At 39.0% G+C, this 20,445-nt stretch overlaps 1 protein-coding gene across 1 annotated transcript in view; it reads left to right on the forward strand.

Moving 5' to 3' along the window:
* Positions 1-20,445, forward strand: part of bpnt2 (3'(2'), 5'-bisphosphate nucleotidase 2) — a 51,873-nt gene that overhangs the window by 20,115 nt on the left and 11,313 nt on the right. The window contains exons 4-7 of the mRNA XM_079649362.1: positions 13,956-14,115; positions 17,436-17,531; positions 17,673-17,834; positions 19,815-19,949. Coding sequence (XP_079505488.1) covers positions 13,956-14,115; positions 17,436-17,531; positions 17,673-17,834; positions 19,815-19,949 — 553 coding nt within the window. The remainder of the gene's footprint in view (positions 1-13,955; positions 14,116-17,435; positions 17,532-17,672; positions 17,835-19,814; positions 19,950-20,445) is intronic.

A 20,445-nucleotide genomic window follows, 5' to 3' on the forward strand; every position in this document is an offset into this window, starting at 1 on the left:
GCAAGTCAGTGCATTCATTGGGTGGTATCAGAGAGTTACAAGGGTCTGTAAATGCAATGAAAACATTTGGCCACAGCAAATAATTTATATTAAACATGTAATTTTTACTTTTGAATACTTCAGTACAAAGGATGTATTGATTAATTTAAGTGATATATGTGTACACATAGGCCTATACACATCAAAACAGGGCTACATTTGATTTAATTAAAAGGTATAATATGTGGTAAACTGAAGAGCCGTTTGGGAGCCGAAAGAGAGCCTGCTCTTTTTGGTGAGCCGAGCCAAATGATCCAGCTCACCAAGAAGAGCCAGAATTCCCATCACTACTCCCCACATCTCCTGCTGCTGCTGGGCTGTCAGAAGAGTGGGAGGAAAAGAGAGGCAGGCACCGTTTATTAAATATTATTATACAGAGAACAGAGTCGTTATCAATTTGTTTTAAAGCTCAATAAATAACAAAGAAGACCTCTGACCGGCACTTTTCTAATTTTGTAAGGAATATTTAAACTTTAACGGACATGTTGACCGGTGGAACATTTTTTTTACGGAAACTGCTGCACGGTCCCCTCGTTCCTTGGAAGAGGCGGAGAGGTGGGTGTTTTTCATCTGCTGGTGGACTACCTGAGAGATACAGCAGGAGAACACGTCGTCCACCGTGGAGAATAAACAGAAGGGCAACCATGGCAACCATGCTCCGGGGTCTTCTTTTCTGCTTTTGGTGTATTTTGTGGCGGCAGCAGCGCCACTTACAGGCCTGGCATATGTACTACAGCGTTTCCAGCATTTTCAGCGGACACGTTAATGAATCGAATGCGTGTGAACGGAATACTTTTTTGCGTTTGCGTATCCGTTTTACCGTATGTGTCCTTGTGGGGCCAGGGTCTAAGCCAAACTACATCCGGTCACAGAGATCTGCTATTTTAAAGTAAAGTCAACACATATAGACCCTAAATATAGTCTATATTAAGAACGAGAAAAGTCTTAACATCGTTTTTTGTAAACATATGACAAATGTGTGAGGGTGATGACGTCAGAGCATCGACCTATGTGCCAGGGCTTAGCCCCGGACAGCCCCAGCCCAATTTAACCCCTGGGTATTTGTGAGGGAGCTCCTATATGGCACAAATATTTTTTGCCATTAGTTCTTCGTGAGATTGACACTGTTGGACTCAGTACTATTCCCACAAGTACTATGAAGTACTTTTACTGTGTACTTTTTTAGTAATCCTCTGTCAATGTCCCCTCCTGAGAACAATAATGCATGTTTCTCTGCTATTTTGAATAAGCGTTAAAACACCTCTCTTATGAGACTGATATTGTTGGACAGAGTACTTTAAGAGGATGGTAGACATGATATCAGCAATACTTCGAGTCAGTACTCCAGCAGCAGCATTTTTACCCCTTGGAAAGTCTTTAGAGTCTGGCCTGGATAGCTGGTCACAAATATCCTTCAGCAAAGTGACAAACCCTTGTGACTGTTGTTGGCCTCTTATGGGGCTGCTGTCTTTTAAATATGATTATTTCTCTGCTCCTAGTTCATTCCTCTGAGATTCTTCCATCAGTCCCAGTCATTGCATGTCTGTCAATAGAGCTTTAAAATGTGTCCAAGTCAACCAAATGTTTTTGTGAAGGTCAGAGCTAAATTATAGATTGTGTTTGATTGTGTAATTACAAGGTGAGAGAAAATAAATCCACATCCTATTACATTTATTTTATTTATTTTTCCATGTTGTACATATACTTACTTGTGTTAAAAAATGTTTCATGAATATACGTTCTTCTGCCTAAAATAGTTAAAATTGAACGTAAACTATATCAAACACCACATCCATGGCAATTAACCCACTTTTGCCCGCTATTTAAATTGACTTTGGTTAAAGTTAATAACAATATTGATATCATATAGATACAGTGGGGAAAAAAAGTATTTAGTCAGCACACAATTGTGCAAGTTCTCCCACTTAAAAAGATGAGAGGCCTGTAATTTTCATCCTAGGTACACTTCAACTATGAGAGACAGAATTGTTGGAAAGAATCCAGGAAATCACATTGTAGGATTTTTAATGAATTAATTGGTAAATTCTTCGGTAAAATAAGTATTTCGTCACCTACAAACAAACAAGATTTCTGGGTCTCACAGACCTGTAACTTCTTCTTTAAGAGCCTCCTCTGTCCTCCACTTGTTAACTGTATTAATGGCACCTGTTTGAACTCGTTATCAGTATAAAAGACACCTGTCCACAACCTCAAACAGTCACACTCCAAACTCCACTATGGCCAAGACCAAAGAGCTGTCGAAGGACACCAGAAACAAAATTATAGACCTGCACCATGCTGGGAAGACTGAATCTGCAATAGGTTAGCAGCTTGGTGTGAATAAATCAATTGTGGGAGCAATTATTAGAAAATGGAAGACATACAAGACCACTGATAATCTCCCTCGATCTGGGGCTCCACCCAAGATCTCACCCCGTGGGGTCAAAATGATCACAAGAATGGTGAGCAAAAATCCCAGAACTACATGGGGGGAACTGGTCAATGACCTGCAGAGAGCTGGGACCAAAGTAACAAAGGCTACCATCAGTAACACACTACGCCGCCAGGGACTCAAATCCTGCATTGCCGGACGTGTCCCCCTGCTTAAGCCATTACATGTCCAGGCCCGTCTGAAGTTTGCTAGAGAGCATTTAGATGATCCAGAAGAGGATTGGGAGAATGTCATATGGTCAGATGAAACCAAAATATAACTTGTTGGTAAAAACTCAACTAGACGTGTTTGGAGGAGAAAGAATGCTGAGTTGCATCCAAAGAACACCATACCTACTGTGAAACATGGGGGTGGAAACATCATGCTTTGGGGCTGTTTTTCTGCAAAGGGACCAGGACGACTGATCCGTGTAAAGGAAAGAATGAATGGGGCCATGTATCGTGAGATTTTGAGTGACAACCTCCTTCCATCAGCAAGGGCATTGAAGATGAAACGTGGCTGGGTCTTTCAGCATGACAATGATCCCAAACACACCGCCCGGGCAACGAAGGAGTGGCTTCGTAAGAAGCATATCAAGGTCCTGGAGTGGCCTAGTCAGTCTCCAGATCTCAACCCCATAGAAAATCTTTGGAGGGAGTTGAAAGTCCGTGTTGCCCAGCGACAGCCCAAAAACATCACTGCTCTAGAGGAGATCTGCATGGAGGAATGGGCCAAAATACCAGCAACAGTGTGTGAAAACCTTGTGAAGACTTACAGAAAACCTTTGACCTCTGTCATTGCCAACAAAGGGTATATAACAAAGTATTGAGATGAACTTTTGTTATTGACCAAATACTTATTTTCCACCATAATTTGCAAATAAAGTCTTTAAAAATCAGACAATGTGATTTTCTGGATTTTTTTTTCTCATTTTGTCTCATAGTTGAGGTATACCTAGGATGAAAATGACAGGCCTCATCTTTTTAAGTGGGAGAACTTGCACAATTGGTGACTGACTAAATACTTTTTTGCCCCACTGTATATAATTGATGCAGTCTTTCTGAACACTTTTAAAATACTACAAATGAAGAATAGTTGTAATGTTATGCACAGATAGTGCCTTAACTTGAATTTGAAAACACGTGGCAACTTTATTAATACAGAAGATGAAAAGATTTGTGGAAAGATCTTCATGGGCTTCAATGGCTCTCTAGATAAAGGGCGTTTTATGGTTGCTTCTTATCCTCACATAGTGTTTTTTTTAAATAACTAGTGACATTTTAATAAATATTGCAAAAAAGGGCTCCAAAAAAGGCATATATACATTCCCTCATCAAACTTAGCAGAAGTGGCTTGATTTTGTTCTCAGCAGGGGACTTTGACAGAGTATTTCTCAAAAGATACACAGTAAAAGTACTTCAAACAGTATCAATTTCATTAAGAACTAATGGTAACATTTTATTTTTATCATTCATCAAAGATAGCAGAAAACATGCATTATGTACTATGGAGGGGACTCTGACAGAGGATTACTTACAAAGTACACAGTAAAGTACTTCATTTTATTTCTGGTAGCAGTCAACTAGTCGCCTACCGAGTCCAACAGTGTCAGTTTTATTAAGAACTTGTGGTAAAAAATATTTGTATCACTCATTGAATATAGCAGGAAAGAAAATGAAGAGTGCAGAATCGCTGTATGGTTTAAATCTCCTTAGTTACAATGTTGCCCATTTTAGACAAAGGCTTATTTATATTTACAGCCCTAATAACATTCATTTTCTGGGCTCAATATGTGTCTTGGCTGTTTTCGTTGTGATCGCTAAATTCACCTTGTTTATAATATTATCACTATAACACTGACCCAGATCGCTGGATCGCTAGAAACACCGCTGCCATCAGGTTGGCAAGGGCTGTTCCATGCTCTGCTCAACTTCCCGGCGGGATGCTCCCGCCTTCCCCAATGGACTCAGTAGCGCCCCCCTGCTGCCATGGAGCATGTGCCAGTCACTGCGGAATATTACTGCCAAAAGTCACGTGACTTTTGGCAGTAATATTGCGCCGTGAGAAGAAAACGTCTTGTAGTTGTAAAAAAAAATGTTGTAGTTGTAAAAAAAATGTGTACTTGTAAAACCTATGCTGAATTTGTCTCTGAAACATGATTTATTAGAAAAATGTTATGTGTTTGTTTGATAGATACGTTTTTTCTTTGCAAAACTAAATGCATTAGTTTGTAGATGGTGTTTTGTATTTGCAAACCACATTGTGTTTGTTAGTGAATCATGAGGCATTTGTAAAACCTGTTTAGTTTGTTTGTGGAGTTATGGCAGGAAATTAGCTCCATACTATATCTTCACTTCTAAAAGGGGTAAACCAGGGGTGGCGGACCTTTTTCCTCTCAAGGGCCATTTCAATGTTTTCAACATCCTCCGAGGGCCGTACAAGTGCTTAAAAAAACAAAAATCACAGTCCATTCATTTCGCCTTTCTTTCATGCTGTGCAAAGAAAAAGCAACCTCTTAATCCAGATATCTTACCATGACTCACGCATGCATTCACGTGCACGTTGTGGCATGACCACCAAAACAGAAAAATATTGGACACAAGATGTGTGCAAATGTATTTAATTTCCTATCCATATGAACATGATTTTAGTGGGGGGGACCTAACCTCCTCCGGGAAGATTTTTTTTTAAATGTTGAAGTTAAAAGCATCAATCTGGTGCACTTTGAGAGAAACATTAGGAGATCTATGGATACATCTCTCAACACCCAAACAGACCGGTAAGCAGATTTATTTTTCTTTATGGATATTTTACAAATCACTCCCCTTTCAAACTGTATTCTTGTTTATTAATAATAACTTTTTTTTACTGTCATATAGTATTTTATACCCTTTTACTTTATTCTCTTATTTTTTTATAACTATAATGATCATATAAAGATGTGCCTTTACCTCACTGGTTGGAGAAAAAGCTTCTTATATTTGTTAGCATAGCTGGCTAATGCTAATAACAACAAAGTTATTGACTGTATGATCAGTATGACAGATGAACAGATCGCCACTGGGCTTACAACTAAGACACAGCCACGCAAAAACTGTGGCATGTGTACGGCTCCTTATGGGTACTGCTTGGAAGTGCCGGTGTCGGTACACGATGTGTACGGGGTACACGATGTGTTCGGGGTCCGTCTCTTACCAATGACGTCACCCATTGTACGCATTGTGATTGGCTGTACGGTAATTTACCCAGGGGTGCTCGGGGGCAAATCACATCTACAGATCAGGACTAACCGAATTTAAGTATTCCTATACTCCTAGCGTGTGAAAATGTTTGTGAAAAACATGTTAAAAAAACATGAAAATGGAGCAATGGCTGTACGCCATTGGCCGTACGGCAACTCAAGAGGACAATCATACACGGTCAAATTCCGAACATTTAAAAATAGCCTACACTTCATTCTTTACTTTGTCCGTTATTATATGTAGAAGATGAACTACCTCTCTGAAAGGTCTCAATGTGTTTATTTTTGATGGGCTTACTTTAATTCTGAGTGGTTATACATCACTAATGATTTTCTGACTTCTGACTGCTTTGGATATATAATTACACCACAATAAGGTTTTACTATCACAGTGCACTGAGATTTGTGACAAACTGTAAAGCACTTACACATCACTGTACAATGTAAACCAAGGCGGTTTTGCCATCACTTACTGTACGGAGGCTCAGTCACTGGTACATTTTCATTTACAAAGCCATGTTGGATAAAGTACAATCTTATATCTGCTCCCTGATCTCTCGGCAAATTGAAAGTACTTATTCCCTAAGATCTCATGCTGTGGTTTTATTAAATATGCAAAGTGCTAGGACTGTCTTAGGGAAGAAAGCTTTTAGATGTGCAGCTCCACTAACTTGGAACAGTCTGCAAAAAGAATGAAAAATTACCAAGCTGGTACCACTACATGTTTTTAAAGCTTGGTTGGATGCTCCACAATCAGATGCTGTTGGTACCTGTACATGTGGATAGATATGTAAATTGTAATCCCTGTATTTTTTGCTGTATGATGTCCTTTTGTTGTTCTGTTGTTTATGTTTTTATGTCTTCATGTGGAACCTACTGCTGCAGGTCTCCCTTGAAAAATAGATCATTGTCTCAATGGGATTTTACCTGGATAAATAAAGGTTTTGAATTGAATGACGAGCATTAACTGCAAGTCACTCAAATGCATAAACTGGAGAATAATTATGTTACAAGTATTACAGAAAACATATCCAAGTGTAAAAAACATCCAGTATTAACATTACTGTTTTTTACTAACAGTAACCAACTAATAATTTTCATAAAGTGCATATTTATTCCAAACTCACAATATATATATATATATTAGGGGTGCACCGAATGGGAAATTCTTGGCCGAAACCGATACCGAAAATAGGAAACAGTTGGCCGAAAACCGAATGCCGTAAGGCCGAAAATGATTAATAGAAATATATATATATATATATATATATATATATATATATATATATATATATATATATATAATGTATACATTTTTTACCAATGTTGTTCAGCTACCTGATTATGGAAAAAGACATGATTATGGCAAAACTTAACTTAAATAACAATCACTATTATGGGTCCATAAAACATTTATTCAGCCCTTTTGAATGCATACAGTACATTAATTCCAAGTCAAATGCATTTTCTTTTCTCTGTAGGATAACTACAACAAAGTGCATTCAGAACAAAGCCAAGGTGCTTTAAAACTGCATAAACATCTAGGCCAGTAGGCCTACAACAAAATAGTGTAAATAAAGACTGGAACAGCCAAGCCTTCAACAACAACAAATGCACCTATAAGTGCATGCATACAAATGTGCAAACTGGATAAATCCACATGAATGTCACTATTTAAAAATGAAATTACAATTCAATTTCAAGAATCTGTAAATAAGGCTGTCTGTCCTAATAAGCAAAGTAGTAAACATTGTATCATTTAGATACCGAAAGTACAATATATTGAACACTGTGCTGCTGTCATTTCCCCCGAATGATAACCTGAGATGGTGAATTATAACTCACAATGAAAATTGTTCAGTAAAGTGGGTATAGAGTAGACATGTAGAACTAGATAAGCTTATGATAAGCCAGCCTTGTCTACTTATTAAGGAAAAGTGGGAGGTTCTTTTTAATGAACAGTAGCTTCTCTGCTTTATCAGCCATAAGTCTGTTCCTCTTCTCATCAAGCACATGAGAGGCAGCGCTGAACAGTCTCTCGCTGTCAGTGCTTGTGATTTGATCTTACTCCGCATATTTGTCCGGGTGTTTTGATTTCAAGTGGTGGAGTAATCCCGAAGTGGTGAAAGTCTTTGCAGTTACACCCCCTCGAGAAATGTCAGCTGAACACTTTTTACAAATCGCAATCCGCGCCTCTTTCTCTGATATTTTTAAATATCTCCAAGCGCCAGACATGTTGGCTGTGAGCCAGCCGCGAGCATGGTCGCGCGCCGTGCTTGTCACCGCGTTTTGATTACGTCATCACAACAACACGTTAGCTTACCAACGTAACCCTGTTCCCTGACATTCGGTGATATTTTTTCGGTGTGTATATATAAACGATTATATACATATATATATATATATATATATATATATATATATATATATATATAGTATATATATGATATTTTTTCGGTGTATATATAAACGATTATATATATATATATATATATAGTTGAATATATATATATATATATATATATAGTTGAATATATATCCAATACTGGTGAAAACGTTGCAGTGATCAAATGTTTCCTTGTCTGAAAGGAGAAACCTAATTTTAAATATATATATATATAGTTGAATAATAATATTATTTGAATATATATCCAATACTGGTAAAAACGTTGCAGTGATCAAATGTTTCCTTGTCTGAAAGGAGAAACCTAATTTTAAAACAACATTTTCAGTGTGTGACTTGAAAGATAAGTTCTGATCAATAATAAAACCTAGATATGTGTATGTAGTGACCCTTTCAATGTCAATGTCAGTCCCTTGAACAGTACAAATGTTGGGGAGAAAAGAAGTTAACTTTTTGCCATTTGAGAATATCATGAGTTTGGAGTTGTCTGCATTTAATACTAACTTGAGTTGAGATAAATGGGATGGAATAACATCAAAAGCAGACTGGAGGAAATCAAGACTTTGCTCTATAGAAGAGGATGAACAATAAATAACGGTATCATCTGCATAAAAATGGAAAGCAGCATTTGAAAAATTATTAGAGATTATTTACATATATGGTGAAATTATTGGTCCTAATATGGAACCTTGGCGCACACCCTTTCAAACCAAATCAATCAAATCAAGTTTTATTTAGATAGCACATTTATAAACGATTTTTGGTCGAGCCAAAGTGCTGTACAAATAATAAAAATACCCTACAGTAAAGACATTTTACAGCTAATACAACAGCAGTTTGTTCAGATTATCAGAATGAGAAGAAAACGACACCCTCTGTCCTTAGACCCTCACATTGTACAAGGAAAAACTTCCAGAGAAAACCCACAGTTTAAAGGGAAACATGGGAGAAACCTCGGGGAGAGCAACAGAGGAGGGATCCCTCTCCCAGGACGGACAGACGTGCAATAGATGCTGTGTGTAAATCGAAGAGATAATACATTTTACAACATAGGTAGACCGAATGTTAGGAAATGCATGTGTCTATAATAAGAGGATGAGTCCACGAAGATGTCAACAATCCTGTGGGAGCCTTCAGGGAGGCAGCACGACGAGACCATGACCCGAAGTCCACGACCTAATCCAGAACTCAGGATAGAGGATCCAGGATGCGGGACCACAGTAAGAGGATCAACCTCGACTCAAGATCCCGGCATCGATATAGACACAAAAGAAGAAAAATGTGGCTGGGTTGATCGGAACATGAGATACACAGATACAGACAGACTGAAGGAAGAACAAGCAAGCCCTTTGGTTTGATTTTTTTTTAAATATTGAAGTTAAATGCATCAATCTGGTGCACTTAGAGAGCAAAATGAAGAGATATATGGATACCTCTCAACATCCATATCAAACAACTGTAAACAGATTTACTTTGTCTTTATGGATTCGATTGTGGACTCGATTGTGATTGCTGCACATTATCCCTTACTTAATAAATACTTTTTTTGATAATCAGGGCTTCTCAAACTCCGGACCGAACTGCAAATCAATCCGGACCAAACCCTGTGTCCCATTATAAATAAAATAAAATAATAATTTCTGATTCTGATGTAAATTAAAGTAGACCTATTATTCTATATTGGAAACATATATTGTAGCGATATACCTATACAAAACATGTCTGTGAAGTTTTGTGCTTAAAATACCAAACAGATCACCCATTGTAGCCATGCCTCATACTGCTCAAACACCTCTTTTGCAGCCCTGTTAGAGAAACGCGGATTTGGGGTCCTTAGCTTTAAAAAAATAAAAAGAGGAGGCGGAGCTAATGCGTGATCAGAATTCTACCAGAGATAAAGTTAAATTATGCTGTGATAAAACGCCATCCTGTTCTAAACCACATCAAAGATTACATTTTCTGAAACAATATGGAGCTCAAATGCTTTTTCTCTTGCGGGTTTATCACAAGGTCAGTTTTTTTTTTTATTTCCTGCTTTTTAAACACAAGTGCTCTCCAGTACAGGTTAGCTCTGAGTGTTAGCGACGCTTGCTAATGTAAACAAAGACGAGATTACATCCAAAACATGTCAGGCATTGTTTCTGATAGCAACTTTGTGTGGGTCCGCCGCCGATTTGACGTCAGATCGGCAGCAAATCTACCCGCTCGTTGTACCCCTGTTTTTAAAAAGATTTGGGTACGGCGGAAAAGAGAGACGGTTTTATTGTCTGACGCTGCGTGAGTTCAACATGAAGATGAGACACCCTTTAATTTACTGCAACAACATGTTGGGAAACCCCCTCAAGGGGGCCCCATGCAAGCCGAAACTTCGTTGCTCCGCTCCGGGGGGGGGACTTTACTGACATTGATCCGGACCATTGACCTTGTATACAATTCAAAAGTGGACCTTTAACAAAAAAGTTTGAGTACCCCTGATCTATTATATAGAAAAGTATATCATATTGATATATGATATATCATTTCTTGATAATATATAATATAATCAAATATAACAATCCAAACGAAATAAGTACTATTAAGTATTAGGGCTAAGAAAATATTGTACATGTGAAATAGTTGCATATATTGATTTAAATTCACATGCATCCGCTAAGAAAAATAGTCTGTTGTTACTGTTTGAACTAACGTACCAACGGCACTGAACATATTACATATTACCTACCATATTACGTTATATACCTCTTACCTTCGATTTTTCTTATTCTTCTCCTCATTCTTTTTTGTTTTTCTTCAAGTTTGTATTGTATTTCTTCAAGTTTTTATCTTGTTGGTCGAATGCACTTAAGCGTCAGTTAAATGCAATGTAATGTAATGATAAAAAAAACCCTCTAAACTCTAGACAGTGTGGGTAAATTACCGTACAGCCAATCACAATGCGTGACGTCATTACGTCGTGACGTCACTGGTAAGAGACGGACCCCGAACACATCCTGTACCCCGTACACATCGTGTACCGACACCGGAGCGACGTTCTGGTGCTCTCTGTCAGAACTGCACCCCTGTCAGACGAGACATATACCACATGATGACACGTTAGGCTCGTGTTGTGTTCAAGGACCCTGACCTTGGCCAGGAAAAACGCACTCGCTTTGTTTAATTTGTTTACGGTCTAGATTTCTTAAATTGTTTTCTTTTTTGCGTGTGTTTCTAAATTACTTCGAGGACCATACCAAATGGTCTCGCGGGCCGTATGCCGCCCGGGGGCCCGGAGGTTCCCCAAACGAATAATCTTTTTTCTCAAAGCAATGATAAACATGTGAGTTGGATGTAGAAAAGTCAGAATCAATATAGAATTTTTTTATTTTAAAGTAAATTCAGATTGAACATAGTAAAAAAATGTAAATTATAGTGTCCGTTCCAAAAAATAAACATTACTTATAGTGAAAACTACCCTTCAATGATGGGATAGTAGACTAAAAGCTTTAAGAATCCAAACTATAACATATAATAAGTACCCTGTATCATGGTTGATGCAAAACAAGTGACATTTGACCTTTTTAGAGAGATTTAGAAGAGAAACCCACTTCTGGGGTCATTTGGGTGCATTTTCCATATCTCTGGCCCCCCTCAGTCGATTTTGATGATTGACACCTCTTTTTAACCGTTAGAGCCAATAGAATCGAGGGGAAATCCCTAAAATCCATCTAAACATTATCCATTGGTGAATGAGTGATGCGTAGCAAGAATGGCCAAAACCGGAAGCTGTCATACACTCTCGTAGAAGCTAATATGAAATCTCCGTTATTGACATAAATATGAAGATGGATTATCAGTAATAATTTCAGACACATTGGATTAACCTATGGATTAACCTTCAGCAGCGTTTTTATCGTTTTAATGCCATTGAACACAACTTTTGATTAGAAACAGCAAAAGGTAAGACAATGTCCCGTTTTTGCTACCTAAAGCTACGTGGTGTGATGTCTGGTTTTTGTTTCCCATGCCGCGAGTTCTGGTCGCTCAGTGATGATACTTATATATAGCTTGCGAATCAATATCTTGTTTGTGCAGATCCGATAAGTAATAAGGGTATTTTACCATGAGTTCTGTGCTAAGTGCATTAGATTTTTTTTCGCTCAGGGCTAATTCAGAGCCTTTGTTATTACCCTTGTGCTTCCTTTAGCTAAAAATGGTTAATATTGTCTGATAGCTGAGTTTCTTCCCGTTAAGTGGGTATGAAACATTCATAGTTTATTAAATGTTAAGAAGCCCTCAGACGCTGTTTCTTGCAAGATGTTGCGTTTTGCCCCTGGTACCGGGGGGCATGGGGCTTAACTGGTTAAACTCCAGTCTGTGTATTTGTGTTTGAGGTGACAACGTTATCAAACACCTGTGTGAGCCCAGAGATCAAAGGTTACCATGGTGACGACGTTATCAAACACCTGTGTGAGCCCAGAGATCAAAGGTTACCATTGAGATGTGCAGTGAAAGGAGAGCCTCTCCATTGTTCTGAATGAGAAATAAACCTCTTACATTTCTAACTATAGTTTAAAAACGGTAGCTGCTATCGGTAAAATGTCAATGCGTGAAGCATGTCAAGGACCCTGAGGAGCGTCTCAGTCTGCTTTTTGTGTACTTTCGGGTCAATAATGTGGCTTTTTTAGCAGATTAACTAAAGGTGTACAGCTGGTGCTGTGATGAAAGATGAGGCTGAATTTACAATGGGCCTTAATGGAGACATGTTGAAAGTTTTTGTCACTTCATGCCCTCGAGAGGCATTTTCTTGAAGTTCTTTGCTAAAAATGTTTATATTTTTCAACCGAAGAGAGGTTATCCTACAATTCAAGCATACAATTATGTCCCAGGAGTGTAGGGTTTGGGAATTATGGCAGTTTTAAACAAAACATTTAAGGCAAATTTCAAGCTCTCCTCCACTCTAGCTGTGACATCACGCACTTAACGAGCCGTGCAATATACACTAATGTTAAAATCTGAAGAAGGCCTCTTTACCAAGCTCCAAACTTAGTTAAATATTTCCAAAATTGTAAAAGATATCAAAAATCTGAAAAACAAGTTTAATAGCTGAATGTCTTGTGAGCGTTTTAAAGTTGGAATGAAGTCTCTAGCTGAAAGTATGTGGAAGGAGTAGCATTTGGTGCACGGTGTAGGTAAAAGAGGATTTGAAGGTTCCTCCCATTGAGTTATATGTTAAAAAAAGAGTTTAAAAAGCTGAATATTTTTTTAAAAGTTGAAAGTTTCCCATCATGTGTTCAAAAAGCGGAATATTTCGATATTTGAATGGTTTCTGTAGCTGAAAGTAGACAGAAGTTATTCAACGGCAAAATATTGGGTGAAATAATAATAAGAAGAAGAAGCGGCGGAAGAATAAAGAAAGCACAGCATTTGCACTAATAACAAACAACATCTTTCTTTCTTTCTTTACGTTGTATAACATAACTTAATAAGTTAACGGTTAAAAACTGTCTCGATAGAAATGAAGTCTTCCTTGACTACAGAGGTCACGATTAGGTGACAATATTTGGCCTTTTTTACACACACACACACACACACACACACACACACACACACACACACACACACACACACACACACACACACACACACACACACACACACACACACACACTATTGGCCATTAGTATTAGTTCCCCTCTGTGGGACTAACAAAGGTATTCTGATCAGCAACCATTTTGGGTAAAGTATCCAGCCCAAGGACATCTCGACACTACATGAGGGGGGTCAAACCACAGACCTTCTGATTGTAGGAGGACCATCTAATTCCTGAGCCCTAAAGGACTCGTGTGTGTTTTCATTTTCAGGTGAACAGTGAGGAACATGACAACACACTGGATAAGGCTGCAGCCTGGAGCCGGAAGATTCCAGCCGACATACTGGAAAAAGTAGAGGGGGGTAGGGACGTTCCTGCAGAGAGCGTCACCGTGTGGATCGATCCTCTGGACGCCACACAGGAATACACAGGTATGCATTTAAACTCAAAGACATTAACTCATCTTCATGATCATTTAAGCAGACATATTGGAAAGCACTTGTTTGTGTTAGGCAGTGATTTTCCACCAGTGTGCTTGGGAAATTCTCCAATTTCACTTAATTGGTACGAAAAAGTTAGTTGTTACAAATAATGTGTCATTTCTGAGCATCTGTGCCTGCAATATAGTGGCTGGCTCAGTAATGTAATACTCTTCCATGCCAGTGGGTGGCAGTAGGTAGCACATTAATGAACTTGTTAGTGATGCATGGGAGAGATTGCTGTGACAAGACGGACAGCGATGGAAAAATATTTGAAAAGACTCTGAACTGGGACCTGGACAAACTTCTAAAGTTATCTTTGGTTTTGATTTACTTTCACCGGGGATCTGACGGCACCGATTCCGTTATGCTTGGTGTGGGGAAAAGCTATCCCACAGTGCCATGATCCCAACAAGCTTATCATCCCCAAACGAAACACCCGCCACTACAAAACAAGTATATTAGGCAAAAATGTCATATATCAAATATCATTTTTATTTTGGTTGTTGGTGTCGCGGCTTTTTTTTTAAACTCGGGGTCTTGGGTATTTTTGTTTTTCCCCTATGTATGGAAAGTCATCTGAACATGCCATAGAGCTCTCGACAACATTCATTCTGTTACTGGGGGGGCCAGTAGAGTTTACTTGGTCATCTACTAGGGCTGTCCCGAAAACCATTTTTCGGCCTCCGGATATTCGGTACTAATCAGCAGCGAATATTTGAATATTCGGTGCGGAGAGATTTGTAATTTTCTATTTATAAACGTTTTTTTCAAAAAATCTTTTTGGGGAAAAAAGGTTTCATAACACGCTCCGAATCTAAGACACCTGACAACACGCTGTTAAGCAGAAGCGCAGAAAGAGCATACTATTACGATTTATATTTATTTATTGTCTTAGTACTCGCAAACATTAAAACTAAATGTGTCCTCTTTAGGGTAACTGTAGGGTCTGCTGTATTGTTGAGGATGTTGATGGCTGGGATGCGTGGGGATGCACACAAGTTATTATTAGGCTGAGCTACTCAACTTTATGCCATTGCCTTAGCCCCAGATGTTCCCACATTACTTCTATTATTTTCACTATTCGGATCAAATTAAAAAAACTAATATAAAAAAACAATTTGGTTGCTTGCTTGCAACTATTTTCCAAGCAAAGTAAGTGCACGTTTTTATCATATGTAACGTTCCTGTTTAAACGGCGGATAAAGCAGCTTCATCATGGCAACTTGACTACAGCTAAGCTAGGCTACTACTTACAGCATCCAGGTGACTTTTCAGAGTTGTTGTGCCACCGTGGTAGGCCAGTTTCTTATTGCATATTTGGCACATATTCTTCTTACCGTCGTCCAATTTAAAATGGTCCCACACAGCTGAAGTCTTCGGTATTTTGTGGGTGAAACGAGGTGAAGCGAGCCGTTTGCGTTCGTGACTGTGAGTGAACGCGATGTCAGGAGCACAGGCTGAGATTGTATATATTTCCGCATTTTAACAGTGCAATTCAAAAGTATAAATATAGTATAAGAATATGGCAATTCGCCTTTATTAATAGCATACATTTAGAAAAGAAAAAAATAATAAAAAAACGGATATCCGAATAATGAAATTGAAACCCGAATAGTCCGATCATCTACTGACAGTAGGTCCTCACTCAGCCTGTTAAATTACAAAATGTTCCCCTGTCTCTGTCCTCTGGTTGTCTACCCTCTATTCCAGGGGTGGCCAACCCGCGGCTCTCGGGCCGTATGCGGATCTTTGCCTAGTTTCATGCGGCTCTTCAGTTCATATCGAATTTTATATGTGTGAGTTTGGGGGAGAGACACTGACTCCTGACTAGTGTTGCACGGTGTACCGATACTTGAAAGGTAACGCGATACCCTGCCGTTAAAAACGTTACGATTCCTCCGTTTCATTAGTATCGGTACTTTAAGAATGACGGGGGAAAGTACTCCGGTGAGAAAGCGCTGTTTTAATAAGAGTCGTGTGTGTTCAGCGCTCTGCTTCCAATCCCTGCACTGCAGCCATGCCTGCAGTCCCTCCCCTCTCAAGCACGCTCAAGTGCCTCCCCTCTCTCGTGCACGCACTAGCTGCCAGAGCATGTGAGAAAACGAGAAGCATGGCTGCAAGTGGGAGTGCAACTGCCGCTGCGCCTCGTCTTGTTGACAAAAAAGACGCCAGAAGCGAAATTTTGATGTATTTTAGCTATATCTCTGAAAGTGAGGGCAAGGCTACGGATACCACAAGGCCTGTCTGTAAGAAATGTATTAATTGTATTTAATACGAATTCTTGTCATGTATTTAATTTATTGTTCTCATTGTTTAAAAGTGTGTGTTATGGTTATGGTTCTGGTGTGAAATAAAGCACAATAATTACATTTAAGACTGTTTCCCTTTTTTTAAGAAAAGTATCGCAAAAGAATCGGAATCTCAATTCTTGACTTGGTATCGGTATCGAAACCCAAATTTTGGTATCATGACAACACTACTCCTCACAGTTAAACCTGATATTAGTAGGTCTGTTAAGTATTGAATGCTGATAATTCTGACGTTGTTTGGGCTCGGATAAAATTGCTCCGTTACTTTCGTCCCGGCTCTCCCTACGTGTGTATGTGTGGTGTCAGGTGTCAGTATGAGAAGATGACAGCGCGTCTAATTTTGATGTGGCCCAAGAGCCAATCACAATAATACCTGCTATGCAGTGAACCAATCTCCTTTGAGGGGGGGAAAACCTATCGTTGATTAAACACTATCCATTGTTTCCCCTACCATTGTCTTGGAGGGGCGCTGCGCCCTGCCAACGGAGTCCCACGCCCCCCCTGAAATTCAAGGTGTTAAAAAAATATATATAATTATTATTTTTTTTATATATATATAGCACCAAATTGCAAATAATCTATAACTACTGTCACTTTTCCCATTGAACATGTGCTCTTTTATTAAATAAATTAAACACTTTCATTTTAAGTTGTGAGTTTAGTGTTTTTGACCCTAAGAAACACTGATGCATTAATCAATAACAATAATCCACAGCTCCTCTCTCTGCTCCAGACGATTTAAAAAATATATATCCCAATGCCACAAAAATGCAGCAGTGACGTGGTTGAAATCGTGTCTCCAGAAAACAAAAAACTGAAACAAGCGGTATCAGTGACTGTGTGTTTGATGTGGCTCTTTGCAGTCACATAGAAAAAATGTCGCTCTTATCTCTGACTGGTTGGCCAGTCCTGCTCTATTCCATCTCCCTCCTCTCTATCTGCTGATCTCTCTCTCCATAGAGAATCTGGTGAAGTTTGTGACCACCATGGTGTGTGTGGCTGTAGATGGTAAACCAGTCATTGGGGTCATACACGTGCCATTCACCGGCTTCACTGGTAAGTGTGTTCCTCCACAACTCCACTGGTGTGTATTAAACACTTGTGAAGGAGTAAACCTGGAATGTGCCTCACAAAATTATCTGTATTGAGTTCCTTCTCCCTCTCTCTCCCTTTGCCTGCCTGTCCTCTACCCCTCAGCATGGGCGTTTGTAGGTCAGGGGTCAAATATGAGAGCCCGGTCCTCCTACAGTGTCAGCACCCCCAAGGCCATTGTCTCCCGTTCCCACTCCGGGAAAGTGAAGAGTTTTGTTCACGATGCTTTTGGAAACTCCACAACAATCATAGAAGCAGGAGGCGCTGGTGAGTTTGTACAGGATTATTTTACATTTACAAGTGTATCTCAAACAATTAGAAAGACAAATACAAAAACGGATTTTTACTACAGAAATGTCGGCCTTCTGCAAAAGGTGTTTTCATTGGTCTTATGTTATTCTAATTTTGACAGATACTGAATTTTTGGTTTTCATTAACTGTAAGCCGTAATAATCAAGATTAAGGCAAGGCAAGTTTATTTATATAGCACCTTTCAACACGAGGCAATTCAAAGTGCTTTACAAAAATGAAAGACATTAACAGCATAAAGAAACATTATAAAATGATATCTAGAAACGCTCATTTAAAAGCAATGATATAAAATGACATTTAAAAACACTCATTTAAAAGCAAAGATAAAAGGCAAAGATAATAAAAGTTACAGTGCAGTTTAAGATGTGAATATATCAATTAAAAGCAGCGACAAAAAGAAAAGTCTTCGGCCTGGATTTAAAAGTAGTCAGAGTTGCAGCGGAACTGCAGGTTTCTGGGAGTTTGTTCCAGATATTTGGAGCATAATAACTGAACTTCTCCATGTTTACTTCTGACTCTGGGGAGAGAAAGCTGACCAGTCCCTGAAGACCTGAGGGATCTGGATGGTTCATAATTTAGCAGGAGGTCAGAAATGGATTTTGGGCCTAAACCATTCAGTGCTCTATAAACCAGCAGCAGTATTTTCAAATCTATTCTTTGACACACAGGAAGCCAGTGTAAAGACTTCAGAACAGGAGTGATGTGATCCACTTTCTTAGTGTCAGTGAGGACTCGAGCAGCGGCGTTCTGAATCAGCTGAAGCTTTCTAATAGATGTGTTAGTGAGACCTGTGAAGACACCATTGCAGTAGTCCAGTCTACTGAAGATAAAAGGATGGACAAGTTTTTCCGAATCCTGCTGTGACATTAGTCTTTTAATCCTAGATGTATTCTTTAGGTGATAGTAGGCTGATTTAGTAATTATTTTAATGTGAATGTTGAAACTCAGGTCAGAGTCCATGACTACACCTAGATTTCTGTCTTTATCTGTTGTTTTGAACATTGCAGACTAGGGGTGGGTACCGAGCCCCGGTATTAAACGGGCCCCGGGGCTGAATTATAGATATGGCCCTATAATATATTGTTCAAATATAGCATAATATGTGAGCTTTAAGACTTTTATAACATTTTTATCGTTTAAGCTCAACTGTTAAAAACTGTACTGGAGATGTTCAGTTTCACTGGACACATTTTCTCTGCCAAAGAAATAGCATGGGCCATTTAGTCCAATATGTCACGACACTGTTTCCCTCTCTTCACTTCCTTTATTGCTTTGGTACTCCTATTTTTTATTAACATGTTTTTCTTAACTGTTCAAATAATTGTATCCATTTGTGATCTTTTATGTGCCATGCTTCCTCCCCACTTGCTAGCCAAGGGTTGCCAGTTCCATGTTATAGTTATCAGTGTATTACATAGAACAGTGCGAGTATATGTATTGATGCAATGATGCTGCTTTAAAGGATGAATGAAGCATATGTTTGAAAATGAAAAAAAGGTAAACTGGTTCACATTTGTCATACTTGCTTTGTTCTAAAGGTTTACATATCCACACATTTGGAATAACTGACACCAAAATAGACATCACATAGAATATAGTTACCAATAACAGCGCATTAAAAGGACGATGGTGCAAGTGCACATTGTGATTACAACTCAAGATAATGGCACAATGGGATGATATTAATAATAATAACACTAAACCAGGTGACAGTTTAAGATGCTTCAGAGTGTATTGAGGCAGCAGAGGGCAGGCGTTAGCTTCCTTTAACAAACCAGCAGCAGAGGATCGCAGCGTTCTTGACTTAGGGGGAGCAGCCCTCGCTCTGTAATGGACAGTAAAGAGATTTATGCAAAATCTTATGTGTAGGACTTCATATCAGCATACGTTAGTGTGACAAAGAATCATATTGGACCTTGTCTCTCTCTCCCTCAGGATATAAGGTCCTGTCACTTTTAGAGGTGCCTTCAAGTGAAACCATTCCCATGGACCAGGCAGACGTTTACATCCACGTCACCTTTATTAAGAAATGGGACATCTGCGCCGGTGCAGCACTACTGAGCGCTCTGGGTAATGTAACAGCTATTATTTTCCAATGTTTGGCTCTCTTTTACTGCTTCAAATTCTCTTCAGATATTCCTGTCGACTAAATTATAAACACCCCTGTTTGTTTGGGAACGCATTGTAGGGCTGAACGATATACCGTGTGATGGCGATAACCGCGATATGCGCATGCGCGATATTCACATCGCAGGGACGTGCGTTTCTTTTTGTATTTAAAAAAGAAAAATTTAGGGCGTTCCATATTAAGTAGGTAAATTAACTCAAACACGTCATATTACAATTATTTTTCTGCTTGCTACAAAAAGAAATCTTGCCCGGCTCTCATGTCAGAGTTACTTGAGTGGAGTGACATGCAGGCTCTGAGTCTGCATGCACAGCAAACAACTATTTCAGATGCCTTTGCCGGTGTTACACCATATGAGAAAGGTTCAAAACGGCATAAAGGAGCTGGTGTATAGCTGTTCTTAATTTTATTTGTATAATGTTGTTTAAAAGATGTCCA

The sequence above is a fragment of the Notothenia rossii genome, assembly GCF_949606895.1.
Source record: "Notothenia rossii genome assembly, chromosome: 9".
In the NCBI taxonomy this organism is placed as follows: Eukaryota; Metazoa; Chordata; class Actinopteri; order Perciformes; family Nototheniidae; genus Notothenia; species Notothenia rossii.